Below are 21,297 nucleotides of genomic sequence, written 5' to 3' on the forward strand. Positions count from 1 at the left end.
CCTCTCCATCCTGTTATTGAACCCATCCACTCTATTTTTAATTTCAGTTATTATATCTTAAGTCTAAAATTCCCATTTGGTTTTTCTTTGTATCTTTTTTTTTTTTTCCCGCCAAGACTACATTTTTTCATTTCTTTCAAACACTTTCACGATTGCTCACTGAAACATTTTTATTATGGTTGCTTCAAAATACTTCAAAAAACACAGATCATTCTAAGATCTGTGTTATCTACGTTTTAGTATCTGTTAATAGTTTCTCCTTATGGAAGTGGGTGACTTCCTAGTTCTTGATATTTCTTATTTAAAGCATACTTTTCATTGTATCCTGGACAGTTTAGGCATGAGTTATAGATTCTAGATCATGCTTAAAACTTCTGTTTTTGGCAGGTCTCTCCTAACACCTTGCTCCTGGTGTCACCTCACTGTCGCCAGGGAAAGGGGCCTGGTTCCCCACTCCGCCTCTGACACCTGTTGGCGGGGGGGCCTCATCCCCATGCGCAGAGGTGAGACTTCAGGCTCCCTTCATGGCCTCAGCTGACACCTCCCTGGAGAGAAGAGGGCAGGGCCCCTTGTGACTCCACAGTAGGGTGGGGAGGCCGTGTTACTGCCGATGGTGGCGAACGCCAGGATCCCCTAAGACTTCCACTGACAACTGGCTGAGGGGAGAGGGGAAGCTGTTGCCTCCTAGAGGGGAGGAAAGTCCTTCCACCCCTTCTCAGGTACCATCCTGGCAGCAGCAGAATGGGGTGCCTTGTTATAGCCAGGCTTTGCTGTCTGGGTGAGGGTGGGGGCCGTGGGTTTTTCCATGGTATCTGGATGGAGTAAGGCAACCAGTATCTAAAAGTTTCTATCTCACTGGGTCGCCCCCTGGCCTGGTGCCTTGGTTATAGAGAGTAGAATTTGGGGGGGGGGGGCACTTTTGTCTAAGTCTACTACTGTTTCTTGGTTGTCAGTTTTTCTAGCATCCAGTCTGGAATACACGAGGCAACAACGACAGAAAAAAGCACACTGGGAACTCACTGCTGGGTCATTCCTTTAGGTTTTGAGGTCCTCTGACCAGTCTACCCTTCTATCTCTACCTTTTATGTTCTTTTAAATACAACGCCCAGAGTTTCTAGCAGTACTTAGTAAGAGGATTGCAGGATATGCTGGTTTGATCCCTGGGTCAGGAAGCTCCCCTGGAGAAGGAAATGGCAACCCAATGCAGTATTCTTACCTGGGGAATCCCAGGGACAGAGGAGCCTGGTGGGCTACAGTCCATGGGGTCCCAAAAGAGCCGAACGCAACTTAGCAACAAAAACAGCAAGGAAAAAGCTTATAGAGAGGCACATCGACTTCACCTTCGTCTGGAGACAGAAGTGAGTGGGCAGAGTTTTAAAGTGCCAAAAATAATAAAATTTCTAACTTTTCAACCCTTAGACTGAACAGGGCATTGATGTTCACAAAGTCCATTCACAGGCATTGCTTCCTTGCATCCTGGTAAACTTGGTATTCTTAGCATCAGCCTTTTCCATATGGGAGAACCGGTTCAGAAGGGACGGGCCTGACCCAGAGCCACACAGTGAGTTATCACAGGGCTGAGGCCAGAACGCGATTATTCTACTTGTTGCAAAATTTTTTTGAGCCAGACGAAGTAGAAGCACGGAGGTGAATAGCTGGCCAATGACATTTATTTTAAACACACTTCTGAGGCCCTCCTTGTCTCCTGCTCTGGTTCTCTTGTCTTGAAGATGCATGATCTATATTCACTGCTTGTGCTGCAGGACTGGGCAAGCGATGTGACCCACAGTGTCACCAGCCAGGCCTGGGTCCTGGGGCACAGATGTGAGCCCTGACGGGCTTGGCCCTGGCCCCACGGGCGGGTGGGACTACCTGCTCTGCGAGGAAAGCCCTCTCCCGAGCCCTGGCCTCCCACACAGTCAGGGCGCAGATGGACAGACAGTCTCCCTGAGGTCGTGGCCCTGGGAGCTTTCTTTTCCCCTCATGCTCTTCTCATAAATTGACAGGCTGCCCTTGATATTGTTCACCGTTGGTGAAGTCAAAGGTTAAAAAGAAGTGGTTCACAGTAGATTTTCAAAACCAGCCTGGCTGCCTTGTTGCAATGCAGAGGCTTTACCCATCCTGTGGGGCCCGCTGTGGGGACCTACATCTTTGCCACAACCCGTCCTCCTGGCAATGTGCGCCCTATTCATTTTAGTCCAATCATGTTCTTCTCTAACACTAAATCTCCAAATTTTTCCTAAAGCACTCACTGTACCTAAAACAAATTTCCTATATCTGAAGCTTTTAAGTATAACATAAGATTGGCTGGAACACTGGGATTCTGCAGATTTACGAGTGCATGTGATAAAACATCCAAAAAGTCTAGACTTCAAAGTTTCCTGAGTCAATCTTTAAGTAAAACTTACACTCCAGAATGATGTGCTGTGTTCAGTCTGTGGCTTCAAGTATCCCCTCGTAGAGCACCACATACTCCCAAGATCTACACACTCCAGTCTGGGGAGCATAACCCCAGGTAACTTATCAAATAAAGTTACAAACTCTTTTCTATGGTTCAATAGCACACACTAAACACATTTGTGGACTTCCTAAATTTTATCTTTTCAAAAAGTTATTCCAAAACCTGTGAACAAAATTAATATGACAGAAGGTAGTTTTTATCTGTTACGAAACAACAAAGTGTGAGAATTGGACTGTGAAGAAAGCTGAGCGCCGAAAAATTGATGCTTTTGAACTGTAGTATTGGAGAAGACTCTTGAGAGTCATTTGGACTGCAAGGAGATCCAACCAGTCCATCCTAAAGGAGATCAGTCCTGGGTGTTCATTGGAAGGACTGATGCTGACGCTGAAACTCCAATACTTTGGCCACCTCATGCGAAGAGTTGACTCATTGGAAAAGACCCTGATGCTGGGAGGGATTGATGGCAGGAGGAGGAGGGGACAACAGAGGATGAGATGGCTGGACGGCATCACCGACTTGATGGACATGAGTTTGAGTCAACTCCGGGAGTTGGCAATGGACAGGGAGGCCTGGCATGCTGCAATTCATGGGGTCGCAAAGAGTCGGACACGACTGAGCGACTGAACTAAGCTGACTAAAACAATAAAGGATATATTTCAGAAAAATCAAAGTTTAGAAGAGGCGGAATGTGCTTCCTAGTGGAGACTGCTGAGCAGCAAATAACCACAAAAATACAAGTTTAAAGCTTTATGAATTCTCACCACCAGTCCCGCAATTCTGTAGTCATGAGTCATATTACTGATTTGAATTAAGTAGGAAAAGGCATGTCTAAAAATAGTAAGATTCTTGAATTACAGAATTTTGGAAAGAAATGTGATCAATTTTATTTAGCTCCAATTGCACACAGTAACCAGAATTAAGCTACAATGGGTTAGCCCAATAGAGCTTTAAAGCGATGGTGGAGATGAATTGAATTTATGCTAGGAATTTGTTCCTGGAGACTAATCTTCACCAGGAGCAGCCATTTCCATTTAACATCTAAAGTGGCACAGATTCCATTCACCAGGACTGCCAAGTTAAACAATTCTTTAAAATTTTTTTTCAATTTATGGGGGTAATTATATTTCAAATATTGTGTGTAAATGAGATTTTTTTGTTACCTTGTATGTTACCATTTCAGGGTCACACAATTCAAGTTTTCATAAAGTGTGAACATACTGTATAGGACATATTTAAAGGCAATGAAAATAGTGATTCTCCTAGGTTCTTAGTCCAGTGTTAATTTGCTTAATGACCCCCTCCTCTGCAGATGAACCAGAGAGAGGTGTGAGCTTGCCTCCATCTGTCCATCCAACGTTGAGGAACACTTCCCAGCAGAGGAAGAGCCTGGATTACTGACAGTGCTCAGAGTCCCTGGTGGTAGGCAACAACCAGGAGAAAAGAGCGTTCTCGCAGCCAGCAGACCAGCTCAGGGACACTGCCCACAGCCCACACACCATTCCTTCACCACAGACATGAGGGGAGCCACGGTGAACAGAAACCGCATTCCCAAGCAGACGACAGCCCTGGCAACTGACAGAGGTGAGCCTACCGCTGAGAATCACCAAATGTCTGGGAAAATTCTGTAGCGGAAAAGCAAGGCACCAACTCTACAGCAGAAGAACATTCACATAGAGAAACCACATATAGAAAGAAAAGCCAGTGTTTCCAAAACGAGATGCTAATTTTCTTCGGAAGGAGAAAGAAGGATATCACACCGATAAACAAGAATACACATTTTTTTTTTCCATTTCCTACAAATGAAAAATTAAATTGTAAAAGTTAAGAATTTAAAAATGAGGTGATAGAGAATACAAAAAAAAAAAAAAAAAAAAAAAATCCAAAAACATCTAGGACAAAAGCGTAATTCCTAAGAAGAAATAAGGTCCAAATAGACCCTGGTGTCTCTTCAGCAACACTGCATACAAGAAGACAATGAAGCAGTGTCTTCACAGTGATGAGAGAAATGATTTTTTAACCTAGAATTCTATACCTGGTCAAATGGTCATTTAACTGTGAAGGAGAATGAAAGCTTCAGAAAGCTCCTCAGTCTTGAACTCTCTCTAAAAAATTGTTAATGATGGCTACCAGCAAAACTAAAAGAGAACCCAAGAAACAGACATAAGTATAAGAAACAGTGATGAGCCAAGAAACAAATACAACTTATAGATAAGCTTAAGTAAATGCTGATCATGAAAATAATTGACAACCCAGAATGGAATTATGGGTAGATCTCAACAATTAAAGTGCTAGGAGAGTAGGAAAGGCAAAGTAAAAGGGTGCTAAGGGCCCTGCCTGAGCAGAAGAGGGCCAGACAAGCAAGAGGGAAGAAGATTAGATGTCGAGAAAAAGCACAGATGAGCTTAAATATCTGAATCAAATCACAGAGAAGTGTTTACACCTTGAGAGAGAAAATAAAGCAGCAAAAACAACAATGAAGAGGACAAACAAACAAACAGCAAGAAAGGAAAAAAAAAAAATAGAAAGTATGCTAAATGGAAAAAAAAATAAATAGAGAAGAACAATTGCTCCAAACACTATTACAGTAACTATAATAAATATAAATAGGTTAAAGTAATTAATTAAATATCAGGGACTCTGAGTTTGGCTACAAAGGCAAAAGCCAGCTATATTTTATAGACCAGACCTATATTTAAAAACACAGTGACATAGGGCAGCTGAGTGAAGAGACTGAGAAAGAGAAACTAGATAAAGGCCAATGGGTTGGGGGGGCGGGGAACAAACTGCAAAAACAGCTTCAGGAAAGTTGGGATGCAAGAAGAAAAGTATTAAAAAGGACAATGAGGAATGTTTCCTATTGATAAATGATATAATTCACTTGAGCAACCTTGATAGCGACTTGAGCATCCTGGATAACAAAGCTCTTGCCTGTTATTTTTGAGATCTTGTCATCATCAAGTCGGGTATCTCTGTCAGGTCAGTGAACAAAACAAATAAATCCCCAGCTTTCATGGAGCTTTTGTTCTGGTAGAAGGCTGACAAGCAAAAAAAAAAAAAAAAACTAGTAAGGAAACTATATAGGGTGTCAGATGCTAAAACAAATATATAGGGAAGGGTGACAGGGAACACAGTTTCAAGTCGGGTTCTAAGAACAGATGGCCTGGCTGACAAGGGGACACGTGAGCAAAGGCCTTAAAGCAGCTCAGAAAGCAAGTAGGCAGATTTCTGAAGAAAGAGAATTCCAGGCAGAGGGCACAGCAGGAGCTGGAGTGGGGAAGTGGGCTCGAGATGGGAGAGGTAGTCAGTAACGGGGGGAATAAATAGACATCCATGGAGCACAAACTGATGTCCCCTCCCCGCATGACTTTAGGACATCACAAAATAAAACACACGAGATTAGCTACCTGAAAAATGACACAACCTGAAACATTACTAAAAAGAACAGAATTTTAGAAATGTGTGACACCCAGTCAAGGAGACCTGAATTTAGTTTAGAGAGATGTTACTAGATTGTGACTACAACTAAAATAGCTTAGACCTACTCAATTATACCTTACCAACTCTGATGGAAGACAGTATAAAAAGAGAAGGGCTTCAGTTCAGGGATCTAACAGCATGGTGATTGTAGCTAATAATACTTTTATATGTACCAAATACTTAAATGTTGCTAAGAGAGCAAATCTGAAATGTTCTTAGCACAAAAAGGAAATGGGAACTATGTGATGAGATGGACGTGGTAGCTGGTATTATGGTGATAATCATTTTGGTGACATCATTTATAAATGTGTCAAAGCAACACATATACCTTAAACTTGCACAATGTCATATGTCAATTATATCTCGATAAAGCTGGAAAAAAAAAAAGAGAGAGAGAGAGAAGGGCATGGTTTGAGTAGTATTCATGAAACAGGCACTTAGGAGACAATATGTGTTGATATATTTCCGGCAAGGTTGTGGTTGAGAAGGCACTAATCAGTAGCCTTGAAAAATGAGTTTGTTCAGCAGATGTATTTTTCATTCTAGTCATAAAGATAGAAGTACCTGGGGATACTAGGATCACTAAAATCACCCAACGATTTCGGGAGCAGAGAGCCACCTTATTAGTAGTAGTTTCCCATATAGACTCCCTATAGGAGAGGGTGCTCACCTAAGGACTTGAGCATCTAGTACCAAGGAGACGTCACCAACATAGATTAATAAAATGGCACTCGGATTTATTCACATTTATTCTCAGGTGAGTTTGGTTTTAGTAGTCAGCAGCCCAGAACTACCTGGATATGCAGAAACAAAAGGGACCTAAGTGAAGAGCCAAGCTTTGAAATAGAGTTATTACCCTGAGGGTAGAGTTGGGTCAATCAGACTTAGGCCTCCCGGGTGTCACAGTCCTTCATCTGTCCAACCACAGGCGTGAAATACTGTACTGAGCAAACAGCACTGGACTTCACAGTTAGACAACCATCTGGGACTCTGCCACCACTAGCTACCAACCCTGAGCAGCGCTACTTGATCTCTTCAATCCTCAGAGATTTACAAATCTTTCAAAATGGGAGTGGTAATATGTATTCTATCTGTCTCACCGGTTTGTTTCGAGGCTCTAAATTTTGAGTATCTAAATCTAAAATAAACAAGCTGTAAGAAGAGAAAGTATTAGTGCTACCATCATCACATGCCCTGCAGCCTGAGTATATAATTGATAGACTGGAGCGCATTACCACAATTATCTGAGAATTGAAGGCAAGATGAAAAACCACTAACCCACTGAACAAAATGTAGGAAATCCTACCTCTCAGCAACTGGTTTGGCAATGTTTTCAAAAATGGTCTCTTGCTTTGCATCCTGATCGAAAATCCTTTGAAATCTGCAAATGTGAAAACAGTAATTATTTAAAAGCTGAGCCTTCAAACACTATTGGATTAATCCATTTTTTTCCTCCTAAAAGCTCTGTAAATTACCCCATATTTACATCACTAGGCTTACCTAACCTAACACAATGTTTGCCCTGTAGCCCCAAATACACTGAGCTCTTGTACCCCTGTATACAAATGGTGGGTAAACAGTATTGCTTTGACAAGATCTGCACAATAAATCCCTCTGAAAAACTGCAGCAGCTTTGAACCAAATAATAAACTGTGTGTTTTTTAGCTCTCAAGAGGGACAGTGTCTGCAATTGGCATCAAATTCAGATCGAGATTAAGTGCATGAAATGAAAACCCAAGAACAGGACGTAAACAGCCGAAGAACTTCTGATGTCTGACCTGTAAGAAAAAGATGCAGCTGTGAAATGCATGATTATTGAACTCAGTTTTAATGTTTGAATTGAAGTTTATCTTCCATTAATTACTGCATCCTAGGATCAGCTACTTAACTCTCAGGATAGTTTGTTTCATTTTGTTGCTCAAAGTTAAAAGTCAAACAGTACATTAAAATAGAGCTGTATTGTAAAGGAAATCTTGATCTGACTGGCACAGCGAGGGGACCAGGGAGACAGGATGGTGGCCCCAGCACCCTTATTGCAGTGGCATCTGACTTAGCTCAGGTCAGCATCACAAGCACTGCCAGACACCTGAGGAGAGGCACTGTGCGGTGCTTAGTCGCTCGGTCGTGTCCGACTCTCTGCGACCCCATGGACTGTAGCCCGCCAGGCTCTTCTGTCCATGGGGATTCTCCAGGCAAGAATACTGGAGTGAGTTGCCATGCCTTCTTCCAGGGGATCTTCCCAGCCCAGGGACTGAACCCAGGTCTCCCGCATGGCAGGTGGATTCTTTACTGTCTGAGCCACCAGGGAAGCCCCGAGAAGAGGCACAACCCACCCTTATACAGTCTGTTTACTCACCACCAGCAAGTATGGCCCCCATTTCAAATATCATGAAGAGAGAGAGGCAGCAAGACAAATGGGAGAAGGAAAGGTGAGAAGCGGGGAAAAGACAAGGAGAAGGTGGAGAGACAGAGAGAGAGAAAATATAAGTATACAGGGCAAAACGTTAATAATTGGTGACTCTCCCACAAAGGGTAGAGGAGATTTGCTTGCATTATTCCTCCATTTCTTCTGAATATTTAAAAGTTTTCGAAATAAAAACTGAAAGGGGGAGGATTTTAGAGCAAAGCCTTTGAAACATACACGTCCCAAGCAGCTTTCAAAGTGGTGTGTGTGTCTGCCCACACAAGCCAATTGGGCACAAGTTCAATTAAAGTAGAGATGACATGAAATGTAGGTTTGTTTTTACTACTAAGGAGTTCAGAAGGATATCTGGAGCTGGGTTGGAAATATAAAATGGAATGAATTTCACTGTCTTTCAACAACATTCATTTCAAAAGATTCCTATAGCATAACAACCACCCTCTTGAAGAAGCAAATAATGAAACTATATAAAGAGAGATTGTAAGGCACTCTGGGTACTCATTTAGCAGACAGGATTATAATTTAGCAATATTTACTGAGTGTGCCCAGAACACTCCTCAAAACCCCAAAGGTGTTTGAGGGCTTCAGATATGAATATTGAGATAACGCAGCTGCTCAGCTGCTCTTTGGAGGACTGCCCACTGTGATATCTGAACAGGGACCCAGTGGTGCTTTTTGGTGATGACGATGCTTCTGAGGTTGTTGTGATTCTTTTACCAAGTTGGTGATGACTGAGTAAATGAATTAGTCATTCCCAACCCCACTTCCTTACACTTCCCTGGGTGGCTCAGATGGTAAACAATCTACCTGCAATGAAGGGGACCTGGGCTTGATCCCTGGGTCGGGAAGATCCCCCTAGAGAAGGGAATGGCTACCCACTCCAGTATTCTTGCCTGGAGAATCCCATGGACAGAGGAGCCTGGTGGGCTACAGTCCATGGAGTCACAAAGAGTCAGACACGACTGAGGGACTAACATACATACACAACCCCACTTCCTTAAGGGGAATGACATCTATCACCGTGTAAACCAAGGAGATGGGAGGAGGTTCAATAAAGCATATGTTGTGCATTAAACATCAAATATCATCACTCTCAAACACCTTATTTTATACAACAGAGCTATACAATAATCTGGAAATTCATTATGATCAGCTGTCTTCTGAAAGCCACTAAAAAGCAAAATAAAATCATAGAGTTTAAGAGGTTTAATCTAATCCTTTCCAGAGGAAGAAACGGAGGCCTGGAGAGATAAAGCAATTTACTCTTGGTCCTGGAGCTAATCTACAGTGTGCCTTGAGACATAACTTAAGTTTCCTGATTCCAAGCAGGTCCTTTCATTTATTAGGAGTTCGTGTTATTGCTGTTGTTCAGTCGTTCAGCCATGTTGGACTCTTTGTGACCCTATAGACTGCAGCATGCCAGGCTTCCCTATTCTTCACTATCTCCCAGAGCTTGCTCAAACTAGTGTCCATTGAGTAGGTGATGCCATTTACCATTTCATCCTCTGTTGTCCCCTTTACCAGCCTTCAATCTTTCCTAACATCAGGGTCTTTTCCACTGAGCCTGCTGTTTGTAACAGGTGGCCAAAGTTTTGGAGCTTCAGCTTCAGCATCAGTCCTTCCAATGAATATTCAGGGTTGATTTCCCTTAGGAGTGAGTGGTTTGATCTCCTTGCTGTCCAAGGGACTCTCAAGAGTTTTCTCCAGCACCACAGTTTGAAAGTATCAATTCTTCAGTGCTCAGCCTTTTTTATTGCCCAGCTCTCACATTCATACATGACTACTGGAAAAACCATAGCTTTGACTATATGGACCTTTGTAGGCAAAGTAATGTCTCTGTTTTTTAATACACTGTCTATATTTGTCATATAGTTAGACAACTGGACAGTTCGAACTGGACATGGAACAACAGACTGGTTCCAAATAGGAAAAGGAGTACGTCAAGGCTGTGTATTGTCACCCTGCTTATTTAACTTATATGCAGAGTACATCATGAGAAACGCTGGGCTGGAAGAAGCACAAGCTGGAATCAAGATTGCCGGGAGAAATATCAATAACCTCATATACACAAATGACACCACCCTTATGGCAGAAAGTGAAGAGGAACTAAAAAGCCTCTTGATGAAAGTGAAAGAGGAGAGTGAAAAAGTTGGCTTAAAGCTCAACATTCGGAAAACCAAGATGATGGCATCTGGTCCCATCACCTCATGGGAAATAGATGACACAGTGGAAACAGTGTCAGACTTTATTTTTGGGGCTCCAAAATCACTGCAGATGGTGGCTGCAGCCAGGAAATTAAAAGACACTTATTCCTTGTAAGGAAAGTTATGACCAACCTAGATAGCATATTAAAAAGCAGAGACATTACTTTGCCAACAAAGGTCCATCTAGTCAAGGCCATGGTTTTTCCAGTGGTCATGTATGAATGTGAGAGTTGGACTGTGAAGAAAGCTGAGCACCGAAAAATTGATGCTTTTGAACTGTGGTATTGGAGAAGACTCTTGAGGGTCATTTGGACTGCAAGGAGATCCAACCAGTCCATCCTAAAGGAGATCAGTCCTTGGTGTTCATTGGAAGGACTGATGCTGAAGCTGAAACTCCAATACTTTAGCCACCTCATGAGAAGAGTTGACTCATTGGAAAAGACCCTGATGCTGGGAGGGATTGGGGGCAGGAGAAGAAGGGGACGACAGAGGATGAGACGGCTGGATGGCATCACTGACTCGATGGACATGAGTTTGAGTAAACCCCGGGAGTTGGTAATGGACAGGGAGGCCTGGCGTTCTGCAATTCATGGGATCGCAAAGAGTCAGACACGACTGGGCGACTGAACTGAACTGAACTCTGCATATAAGGTAAATAAGCAGGATGACAAATAGCCTTGACATACTCCTTTCCCAACTTTGAACCAGTCCATTGTCCATGTCTGGTTCTAACTGTTGCTTCTTGACCTACATACAGGTTTCTCAGGAGGCAGGTAAGGTGGTCTGGTATTCCTTTCTCTTTAAGAATTTTCCAGTTTGCTGTGATCTACACAGTCAAAGGCTTTAGCATAGTCAATGAAGCAGAAGTAGATGTTTTTCTGGAATTCTCTAGCTTGTTCTATGGTCCAACAGACATTGGCAGTTTAATCTCTGGTTCCTCTGCCTTTTCTAAATCCAGCTTGTACATCTGGAAGTTCTTGGTTCACATACTGTTGAAGACTGACTTGAAGGATTTTGAGCATTACTTTGCTAGCATGTGAAATGAGTGCAATTGCGCAGTAGTTTGAAGATTCTTTGGCATTGCCCTTCTTTGGGATTGGAAGATTGTGTAGGTTTTTCCTATACTCCATTTCAAATGTGGTATATGCTGATTATTTCTCATGCCAAACTGGCTTCTTCTGGTCTTCTCCATCCTGGTAAGTGCCAACTCTACCTTTTCCAAAGTTCAGTCCAAAATCTTAGAATATATGCTTGACTCCTCTCTTTCCATTATACTCTATCCAACCCATCAGCAAACTCTGCTCGCCTGACCTTCAAAATACATGCAGCAGAACCCAATTACTTCTCAACATTTCCACTCACTACTACTCTGGCCCAAGCAACCATAATTTCTTGCCTGGCGTCCCTTGGCCCCCTTACAGTCCATTATCTACACGTTGGCAAGAATGATCCTGCTAAAACATAAGTGAAATTAGTCCAGTCTTCTTTTCACAACCCTCCATTACCTTCCCTGAGCACCTCGGGAAAAGCTCCAAAGGACCTGGCCACTCTGCTGCCCCTTAGTCTTCGTCTCCCTCCAGCCCTCTTGCTCACTCTCCTCTAGCCACACACATTCCTTGTGCTTCTTCAAGCAAGTCAGGCACTCTCTCATCCCAGGAACTTCATTTTTGCTCTATCCTGATCCTGGAATTCCCATTCCTCACACAGCAGAGTGTCTGGTTTCCTTACCTTCTTCAAGTTTCTGTTAACATGTTCACCTTCCCTGAAGCCCCTGTGAAAAACTGCAGCCATGCCTCCAGTTTGCTGCCCCTCATCCCGGCAATCCTTATTCCCCTTCCCTTAACGTATTTTCCTCCATGGTACTCAAGCTTTCTGACACACACACACTGCCCATTTATCTTCTCCCACTAAAATGCAAGCACCTGAGAGCAGAAATTTGGTGCATTCCTTGCTGTATTCCCTCCATGAAAGCAGCACACAGTGGATGGGTAATACAGATTCACTGACTGCACAAATTTTCTTGGGTGAAAACAGCCTTTAAAATGCTTAAATATTTTATCTCTGAACATACATGATTTCCTAATTTCTTTATTTTAAATACTAAAGCCAATATTTTTTTGTTTCTATCATCCTATAGGTGACACAAATTGAAAGCTATTCCTATTCTCTGACTTGTGGGGATAACATAATGGAAATTGGAAAGCTCAATGGATGTTGGGAAGCTCATGAAGAAAAAAAAAATCCCTTAATTTTACTTTTCCAAATTTAATCTTATTTCATGTATATGGATCATACTACACACTCTATTTGTAACTGAATTTAATTCATTCAGCAATGTAATCAGACATCTTCTTATGAAAATAAATCTTACTTTATTGCATCAAATAAAATAAAGATTTTTAACTCAGATGTTTAGGAAGAATGATCAAGAGATTTAAAAATAAACAAACGGCACTTGATAAGCCTATGTGAAAATACACTGTTTATATCTGCATAACATACAGAATACTTTGGAAATGGCCAAAAGACAGGGACATGGCCAATTGTTTCTTAGCAATCAAACAGAATCAAGCTGAATACAATGTTTTATGAAATTGTGACTTTGTGGAGACAGGCCTAGCCCAGCTGTCATTAAGTCATAGCTAGTAAGGTATGTTGCATGCTTATACCAATGGGAGAATGTCCCCTTCAGAAAAGTAAGTCGTGTATTATAAGGTTACTCCTTAAAGGACAGAATATAAGGCAATGAGGAGCCACAAAGACAAGGTTAGACCCACCTCACCATGCAACCATGGCTAGTCGTTCTGCTGTCCTTACTGTGAAAGGCGACACAAGACACAGATGGGGTGGAGGGGGTGGGAGAGATAACCATGATAGACATAAGGGGGGAGTTGTGAAGACCGAAGAGAATCTTTATCAGACAAAGTCGTCGTCATCATCATCATCATCATCAAGAGGAGGGAGGAGAAACAAGAAGTAGAGAGAGAGAAACACAAAAAAGTATCTGAGGTGGTTCTATCCATGGGCAAGAGCAGGAGCAGTCTCAAATTAAGGCCCATGCAGAACAGTCTAGAGAGGAACACAAGAGAGCAATTAGGACGCCTTCAGCAGGATCATACATAGTCGCTCAGTTGTGTCCAACTGTTTGTTATGCTATGGATTGTAGCCCGCCAGGCTCCTCTGTCCAAGGAATTTTCCAGGCAAGAATACTGGAGTGGGTAGCTATTCCCTTCTCATTTGGCCCAGAGATTAAATATGGGTTTAACTTGGGCTCAAACTTCTCCAGAAATTAAAAGTGGGGATTAAAAGAAATTATGCCATCTGAAACTGGAGAATAAAGACAGTATGGAATGGCTGTAATCTCCAAATTCAAGGCCTGCCTATCAGGAGAGTATTTGGACCAAAGGCACTGATGACAATCCGGGAGTGGCTGAATGTCGCTTTTCCCCTGAATCTTGCAGTTCAACACTGTGCCAGAGAATAAAATGCAACCCATAAGTATGAGTATATACGTAATTTAAAATATTTACTAGCCACATTTTTTTAACTGAAATGAAACAGGTGAAATTAAATTTAATAATATATTTTAGTACAATATATTCAACATTTTATCACTTTACTATGTAATTAATATGAAAAGAATTATTGAGCTATTTTATATTCTTTTTTCAGAGCACTCTTTCAAAAACCCTTGATATATCTCATACTCACAGCACATCTCAATTCAGACTAGCTCCATTTCAAGTGCTTAGGAGCTACATGTGGCTAGTGGCTGGTACCATAGACAGTACAGGCACAGAGGTCACATGTGAGGTCACTATACCTTTTATGTTATTAAGAAAGTTCACCTATTCAGCATATAGATTGTTCCTTAAGTTGTCATCTTTAATAAATTTTAGTCATGCATTAAACGTCCTAAAAGTGGGCCAAAAAGGAAAAGATAACACTTGATAAACAGATGTAATTTTTTTTTTAAAAAGGGTAGGATCTTAGGATACCCTGTTGGATACAGAAATATACCCCCTTTGTAATGCTTGGCACAGCAGTGAAAAGACAACTAGAATTCTAGTTACTAGATAAGATAGAGAACTGTACTACATTCTCCCCAAGAAATGATACCAATGATTTCACAGTGGATATTAAAGCAGTACAAGAGTCACTTCAATAGTAAAACAGAACTGAAGATGAGAAAAGGAGAGCTTACTTAAATCTGTAGCTTTCTCGCTTATTATTCACAAATCCATCTGCCAAATCACGAGGTAATAAGATTTCCAAGCTAGGTGTTAATTTTTCATCTTCATCTATGGAATAAATCTGCAAATATGAAGACAATAAATGAATATAAAATGATAAAATTACAACTTGAACAATGACCATGTTATTATGATATGTTTTGTAATAGTATTTTAACAACTGTACTTTTCAGATAAAAAGTCATAACATAACACAACTTGGATAATTTTCCTGTTTAAACTCGGAGCACACTCAAACAAATATATGGAACTGAACAAAAAATAAAACCTAAATCAATCCCTGATCAAAGCTCAGATCCTCTTTGAATGATCTAATACTCAAATTTGAGTCTTTCAGTGTCTGTCTCCATTGTTGAGAAAGTAATAGCCCTGACAACAACATATTCTCTAAGTACTGCTTTGGAATTATGTGCCAGAAACTAACATTTTACTACAACCAATAAGCATTTCTCAGCATTTACAAAATGCTAGACACAGAGATGAAAGGCCTGGGTCTGAGCCTTCTCAGAGAGCTCACAAGAATGCTCTAATTCAAGTTATGTTCAAAGAAGTCTGAGTTTCCATGAGACATATTTAAGCATTTGATAAAAGACATGTGGTTTCAAAAGACACATGTAATTCACATCTTTGATGTCATTTTCTAGGTTCTCCTCCCAGTTCAGCCACTAATTAGAAAATGAACTGAGAGAAATCACTTAACCTCTTTAAGCAGATAGGGAAATGAAGAGTCTTAACCAACCCCCTTTACAACTGTAATATTCTGATTCTCTTCTTGGTTATCTACCCCTTTACTTATTGTCCAGGAAAAGCAAGAGTCCAGCCTATAAACAGATCATAGGGAATAAACAGAAGTCTACAATTTGATGTCCAAAGACCTGGGTCTAACACTGATCTCAATTTACCAGCTGTGTGACCAGTCACCACTTTTAGCATCTCAGTACATACATAAGATGAAGAAAACAGAATCGCCTCCATTACAAGATTGCTGTGGGGATCAAATGATGTCATGGAAATGGAAGCATTTTGTAATGCACCATAAAAAATGTTAGTCATTAGGTTTAGAGGTTTTTAAAAAAGACTTCTTGTCTTTCACCAAGAAATAAAATTCTTTCTAACAAGCAATACTTCCTGTTTAAGACCCATTTAGATGCTTGATTATGGGGGGAAAGTCATATTCTGAAATAAGTAAAAAGCCTACCTAAATCTCCAGAAAGTCTGAATAATTTTCCTAAGCAGATTTTTATTGAGCTCTCTCATTTAAAATGTGAGGAATTCATGTAAGAAAAGTCATGCTGTAAAATAAAATTATTCATAGAAAGTTATGGCATCAGGTCCAAGGCTTTCTGGTTAGATTTTCTCAAGAGACATTTAAAAATTATATTCTATAGGGCACTATATTGTTTTCTTAAAAAGGTTAACGGTTAGACAGGTGAGTGAAAGGGTGAGTTAAGACAAAAAAGTGTACAGGAGTGAGGGATGCCATACATTTTTAAAAAACCTGTAACAGTACTCAGAAGACAAAAAGGGCCAATAACTATTAACAGAGTAGGAACAGTGACTTTCCACTCCTCTCATTAAGCCATTCTTTGAGGCATTAAGTCCACAACAAGAAAACTTGTTTAGTCTAATAGACTGGCTTTCTACTGTTAGTCATAAAAATACTTGAGATGGAGCTGTTCTTTAATAGGAGACAATTAAACCAAATGCAAGGATGAATATGAAGATATTTCAAAATATACAAAGCACTATGCAAATGAAAAGCACTGCTACTGTTAAAATTATCACAGAGGGTCATCTTATGCATCTTTTAATATATTAATCTATAAATTATCATCATTTAATTTATAGGGTCTCAGGGAGTATGATTAATGAAGTAACAGAGCCACAAAGTGAAGAAAAAAAAAAAACCTTTGAGTCACTCTTAGTTTAATGCTACAAGGGGTATATCTAATCAGAGAAACAACCACACAATCTTTGGGAGCAAAAGAACAGGGTGCTAACAGTGGGATTTCTAAGGAAGGGTAGGGATACACTAATTCAAAAGTCGTTCATCTGTGTTCTGTGATTTTTCTGTACATGGCATAATGTTGCAACTCAGTAAGAATCTGGCATTATTAAAGTACAATATGATACCTAAAAATATTTCATGGAGTAGCAAACAAGACACTCCACAGGATCTCATGGAAGAAATGCAAAAGAAGGCACATTTAAAAAATACAAAGATTGCACTTTAAGGAAAGAAGTTCATGTTAAATCCAACGTTCTCTATCAACTCCCCACCTCGGTCCCACCTCTATCCATCCTGTCACATGATCACATCCAAGCACCTGTTTCTGACTGCTGAGTCAATATAGACAGGTTCAGTATTTTTAGCTAAGAATCTGGGGGTGGGTATGGGGGAAAATGTGGGTGTGGGGCTAATTTTTATATTTGATGTACTTAAAAAAAAAAAAACCTTGTAATTGAATGTAAGAGGAGAAAAAATGGAAAGAAACTCAATGGTTGCTTTCCATTCTCTATAGTCCTTAAATTTTTTAAATGCCACACTTAGAGTGTTTTCATGCATCTTTTCCTAACCGTATTCCATGAATAAAAAGACTGAAGATGAAAACAATGACAAGACATTATATTCTCCTTGTTTTAAATATATAAATTTGCATGAGGCAAATCTTAAATTATGAGCTGCTATGATGTTACATGGACTTCCCTTGTGGCTCAGCTAGTAAAGAATCCGCCTGCAAGGAGGGAGACCTGGGTTCAATCCCTGGGTTGGGACGATCCCCTGGAGAAGGGAAAAGCCACCCATTCCAGTATTCTTTCCTGGAGAATCCATGGACTCTATAGTCCATGGGGTCGCAAAGAGTCAGACACGACTGAGCAACTTTCACTTCACATGATGTTACATGGGCTTCCCAGGTGGCTCAGTAGTAAAGAACCCACCTGCCAATGCAGGAGACAGAGGTACTGGTTTGATCCCTGGGTCAGGAAGATCCCTGGAGAAGGAAATAGCGACACACTCCAGTATTTGTGTCTAGGCAATGCCATGGAGATAAGAGCCTGGTGGGCTACAGTCCATGGGGTCACAAAAGAGTCAGACACGACTTAATGACTAGACAACTGCAAATGTTGTTACATATATACATACACTCTTTGTAGATAATGGAGTAGAGATAAAATATTATTAAAAATATACCCATTCCAGAGACTCATGAATATGACTCAGATGGCCGTTGCCTATATCCTTATTTTCTGAGGCAGAAAGGTTTTGTCCCAAAAGCTTTGGAATGAAAAACTCCTTAATTAAAATCAGGGTTCTGCCACTCACCAGGTGGCTACCTGAGCCAAATTATTTAACCTGTTTGAGACTCAGCTTCCTCATCTATAAAATGAGGAAAACATCAGACTTGCAGGGTTTTCATGAGACTCAGGGATAATGCAGACAAAGAATCTAAGTGGTAAGAATGAATACGCTCCTTCCCAAGGAAAGAAAACAATGTTTTGAAACATCTGACGAGCATTCCAAGTATTTCTGCTCAGAGTAGGATCATGCCTTAGCCTCCTTTGTACACTTCTGAGCTTAGCATCCTTGAGGAAACGCCAAGTAAACGCTCAGTTAATGTTTTCAGAATAAAAGGTATGTACATTCTTTGTGTAAGTTGCATACATACCTGTTTACATCTGCAACGAGTGTATGTCAACGTTTATGTTCAGAATGACAATATAGTCAAAAAACCCTAAGGGCCCACTGCGCGAGAACCACCGTGTAGACTTTGCGTGTCTTTATCTGTATCTATCATCCGTAACATCTTAGACTTGTGTAGACACTATCTCTGGCTTGCACGTTTTGCCCGAGGGTGAAACAGAAGCTTGAAAGCATCTGGGTGGGCAGAGCTGCGTGACTGTTCGAGAAAAGTGCAATAACGGCGCACAGCTGAGGCTAGCCTATGATCACGCATACACGCAGATGTACATGTGCGTGCACGGGTCTGCAGCTGCGTGAACACGTGTGTCCCGGAGTACACAGGTGGTTCCGTGCAGGTTAATCAGGGCCCGCAGGTCTGCGTCGGATGGAAACGGGCTGAGTGCCTGTCTGTCCGCGCCCCCTGACAGCAAAGTGTTGGCGTCTGTGGGCTGCTCCAGTGCTAGAACCGAGTGCGCTGGACGCCTGGCCGCATCCCGCGCCGGGCGCCGAACCCCTCACCCGGGCCGGGGACCCTCGCGTGCCGCCCCCTCCCCTGAGAGGCCCCGCCGCGCCGGCGCCCGTGCTGCTCCGACCCGTACCCCTTGTTGCTGCTTCCGGACAGTGGGCTTCACCCTGGCGAAAATTTGGATCGTCTGCTTCACCATCTCCTTCTCGGCTCTTGCACTGACCCTTGACCTCTCTCAGGCACTGGCTCCCAAAACTTCTGACTCCCGCTGCCTCAGGCAAGCCGTAGCCTTGGCAACAGTAACTAGGGACACTACCCATGGAGCACCGCGCCAACCAGGACCGCCTCCTCTCCCTAATTGGTTGCTGGCCCTAATTGAAGGCCCGGAGGGAGGGATTAGGACGGGGGCGGGGCCGAGGACTGGGCGGGGCCACGCGGAGAGAGCTGCGCGTGCGCGTGGTCACGTCTGGCACCTGGCTTAGAGCCAAAGCCAGACTGGAGAGTGGTTAATGGGGTGACAACCGTTATGCCTTGCCCGTTCTCTAATCCATTCTCTCTCTCTGCCAACACCTCTTTTTAGCACTGAAGTTCTGTTTTTTATTTTTCATTTATTGAAAAGATGGCACTTGATTTGTGACAGCAATGTACTGCCTGGGGATTCTGAGCTAAGCAAAAACTTCCTGTGTCCACTTGGAGATTAGAGTTTGATGAAGGAGACAGAAATTTAATGGGAAATCACAAGTTAAGACGGGATAAAGCCGAGTCCTGTGGAAGGGCACCTTACCTAGTTCTATTTTGGAAGAGGCCAAAACTGGAGGAAGGGGGACTATTTCCCAGGCAATAGTCCTGTCATGAAAGGATGGGCTCTGGTCTGCACTGTTGGTGGGAATGTGAGTTGGTACAGTCACTATGGAAAACAGTGTGCATGGGCCTTAAAACATTAAAAATAGAACTGCCATGTGATTCAGCAAGTCCACTCCTGGGTATATATACAGAAGAATTGAAATCAGAGAGATAGTTGCACTTCCCAAATGCACCAGAAATATTAACCAAGATATGGAACCAACCTAAATGCCCACTAATGGATGAATGGAAAAAGAAAATGTGATATATATATATGAATGTTATTTTATATATTATGTTTTATATCTATAATGGGGGTGTATATGTATACATGAATATCATTCTGCCAAAAATATAAGGACATCCTGCCATTTTAACAACATGGATGGAACTGGAGGGTATTATGCTTGGTGAAATATGTTGGAAAAGACAGATACTGTATGGTCTCACTTACATGTGGAATCTAGAAAAGTTGAACTCATAGAAACGGAGAGTAGAATGGTGGTTTCCAGAGGCCAGGACGTGGGGGAAATAGGGAAATACTGACCAAAGGGTAAAAAGCTCCAGTTATAAGTTCTGGGGACTTAGCGTACAGCATGGAAACTTTGGTTATATAGTTGCTAAGATAGTAAATCTTTAATGTTCTTACCAGGAAAAAAAGGAATTATGTGAGGTGATAGAGTTGCTGAGTGGCTTTATTGTGATAATCATTTCACAATATATGCATGATCAATTTATCACATCATATACTTTAAGCTTATATGTCAATTGTATCTCAGTAAATCTGGAAAAGAAGTAAATAAGAAAATAATAAAAAGAAAAGATGGAGTCTTCAAAAGACACTGTTAACCCATGAAAAGTTGTTCCACATGTATCCACCAAGGTGATACATGTTAAAAAACCACAATGAGATATTGCTACATAGTTATCAGAATGGCTAAAATTAAAAATAGCCACAAAACAAGATGCTGACAAAGATATAGAGAAACTGAATCACTTGTGTATTACTGGTAGGAATGTGAAGTGCAAAACCTATTGTGGATAATTGTACAACCACTCTAGAAAACCATTGAGTAGTTTCCTACAAAACTAAAGATGCGGCTATTATAAAATGCAGTATTAATCCCAGAGAAATGAACACATGTTCACACAAAAATCTATACATGAGCATATGTATGGCTAAGTCCCTTTGCTGTCCAAATGAAACTATTACAGTATTGTTAATCGGCTATACTCCAATATAAAATTAAATGTTAAAAAAATGCAGGAGACCCAGGTTCGATTCTTGGGTGGGGAAGATCCCCTGGAGAAGGGAATGCAATTCACTCCAGTATTCTTGCCTGGAGAATCCCATGGATAGAGAAGCCTGGCAGGCTACAGCCCATGCAATCTCAAAGAGTCAGACACTAATGAATGACTGACACTTTCACTTTCTTTCATTAAAAAAAAAAAAAAACCAGAAAGTGTTCATAGCAGCTTGAACATGAGT

The 21,297-nt window shown here is 41.4% G+C and overlaps 1 protein-coding gene across 1 annotated transcript in view; it reads right to left on the bottom strand.

Annotated features, from left to right (window-relative positions):
• Positions 1–19,234, bottom strand: part of KIF6 (kinesin family member 6) — a 396,116-nt gene extending 376,882 nt beyond the window's left edge. The window contains exons 1-3 of the mRNA XM_065913300.1: positions 19,099–19,234; positions 14,769–14,878; positions 7,245–7,319 (exon numbers count right to left, since the gene is read on the bottom strand). Coding sequence (XP_065769372.1) covers positions 7,245–7,319; positions 14,769–14,878; positions 19,099–19,164 — 251 coding nt within the window. The 5' untranslated portion in view covers positions 19,165–19,234. The remainder of the gene's footprint in view (positions 1–7,244; positions 7,320–14,768; positions 14,879–19,098) is intronic.
• Between the last annotated feature and the right edge of the window lie 2,063 nt (positions 19,235–21,297).

This window comes from Muntiacus reevesi, chromosome 20 (genome assembly GCF_963930625.1).
Source record: "Muntiacus reevesi chromosome 20, mMunRee1.1, whole genome shotgun sequence".
Classification (NCBI taxonomy): domain Eukaryota; kingdom Metazoa; phylum Chordata; class Mammalia; order Artiodactyla; family Cervidae; genus Muntiacus; species Muntiacus reevesi.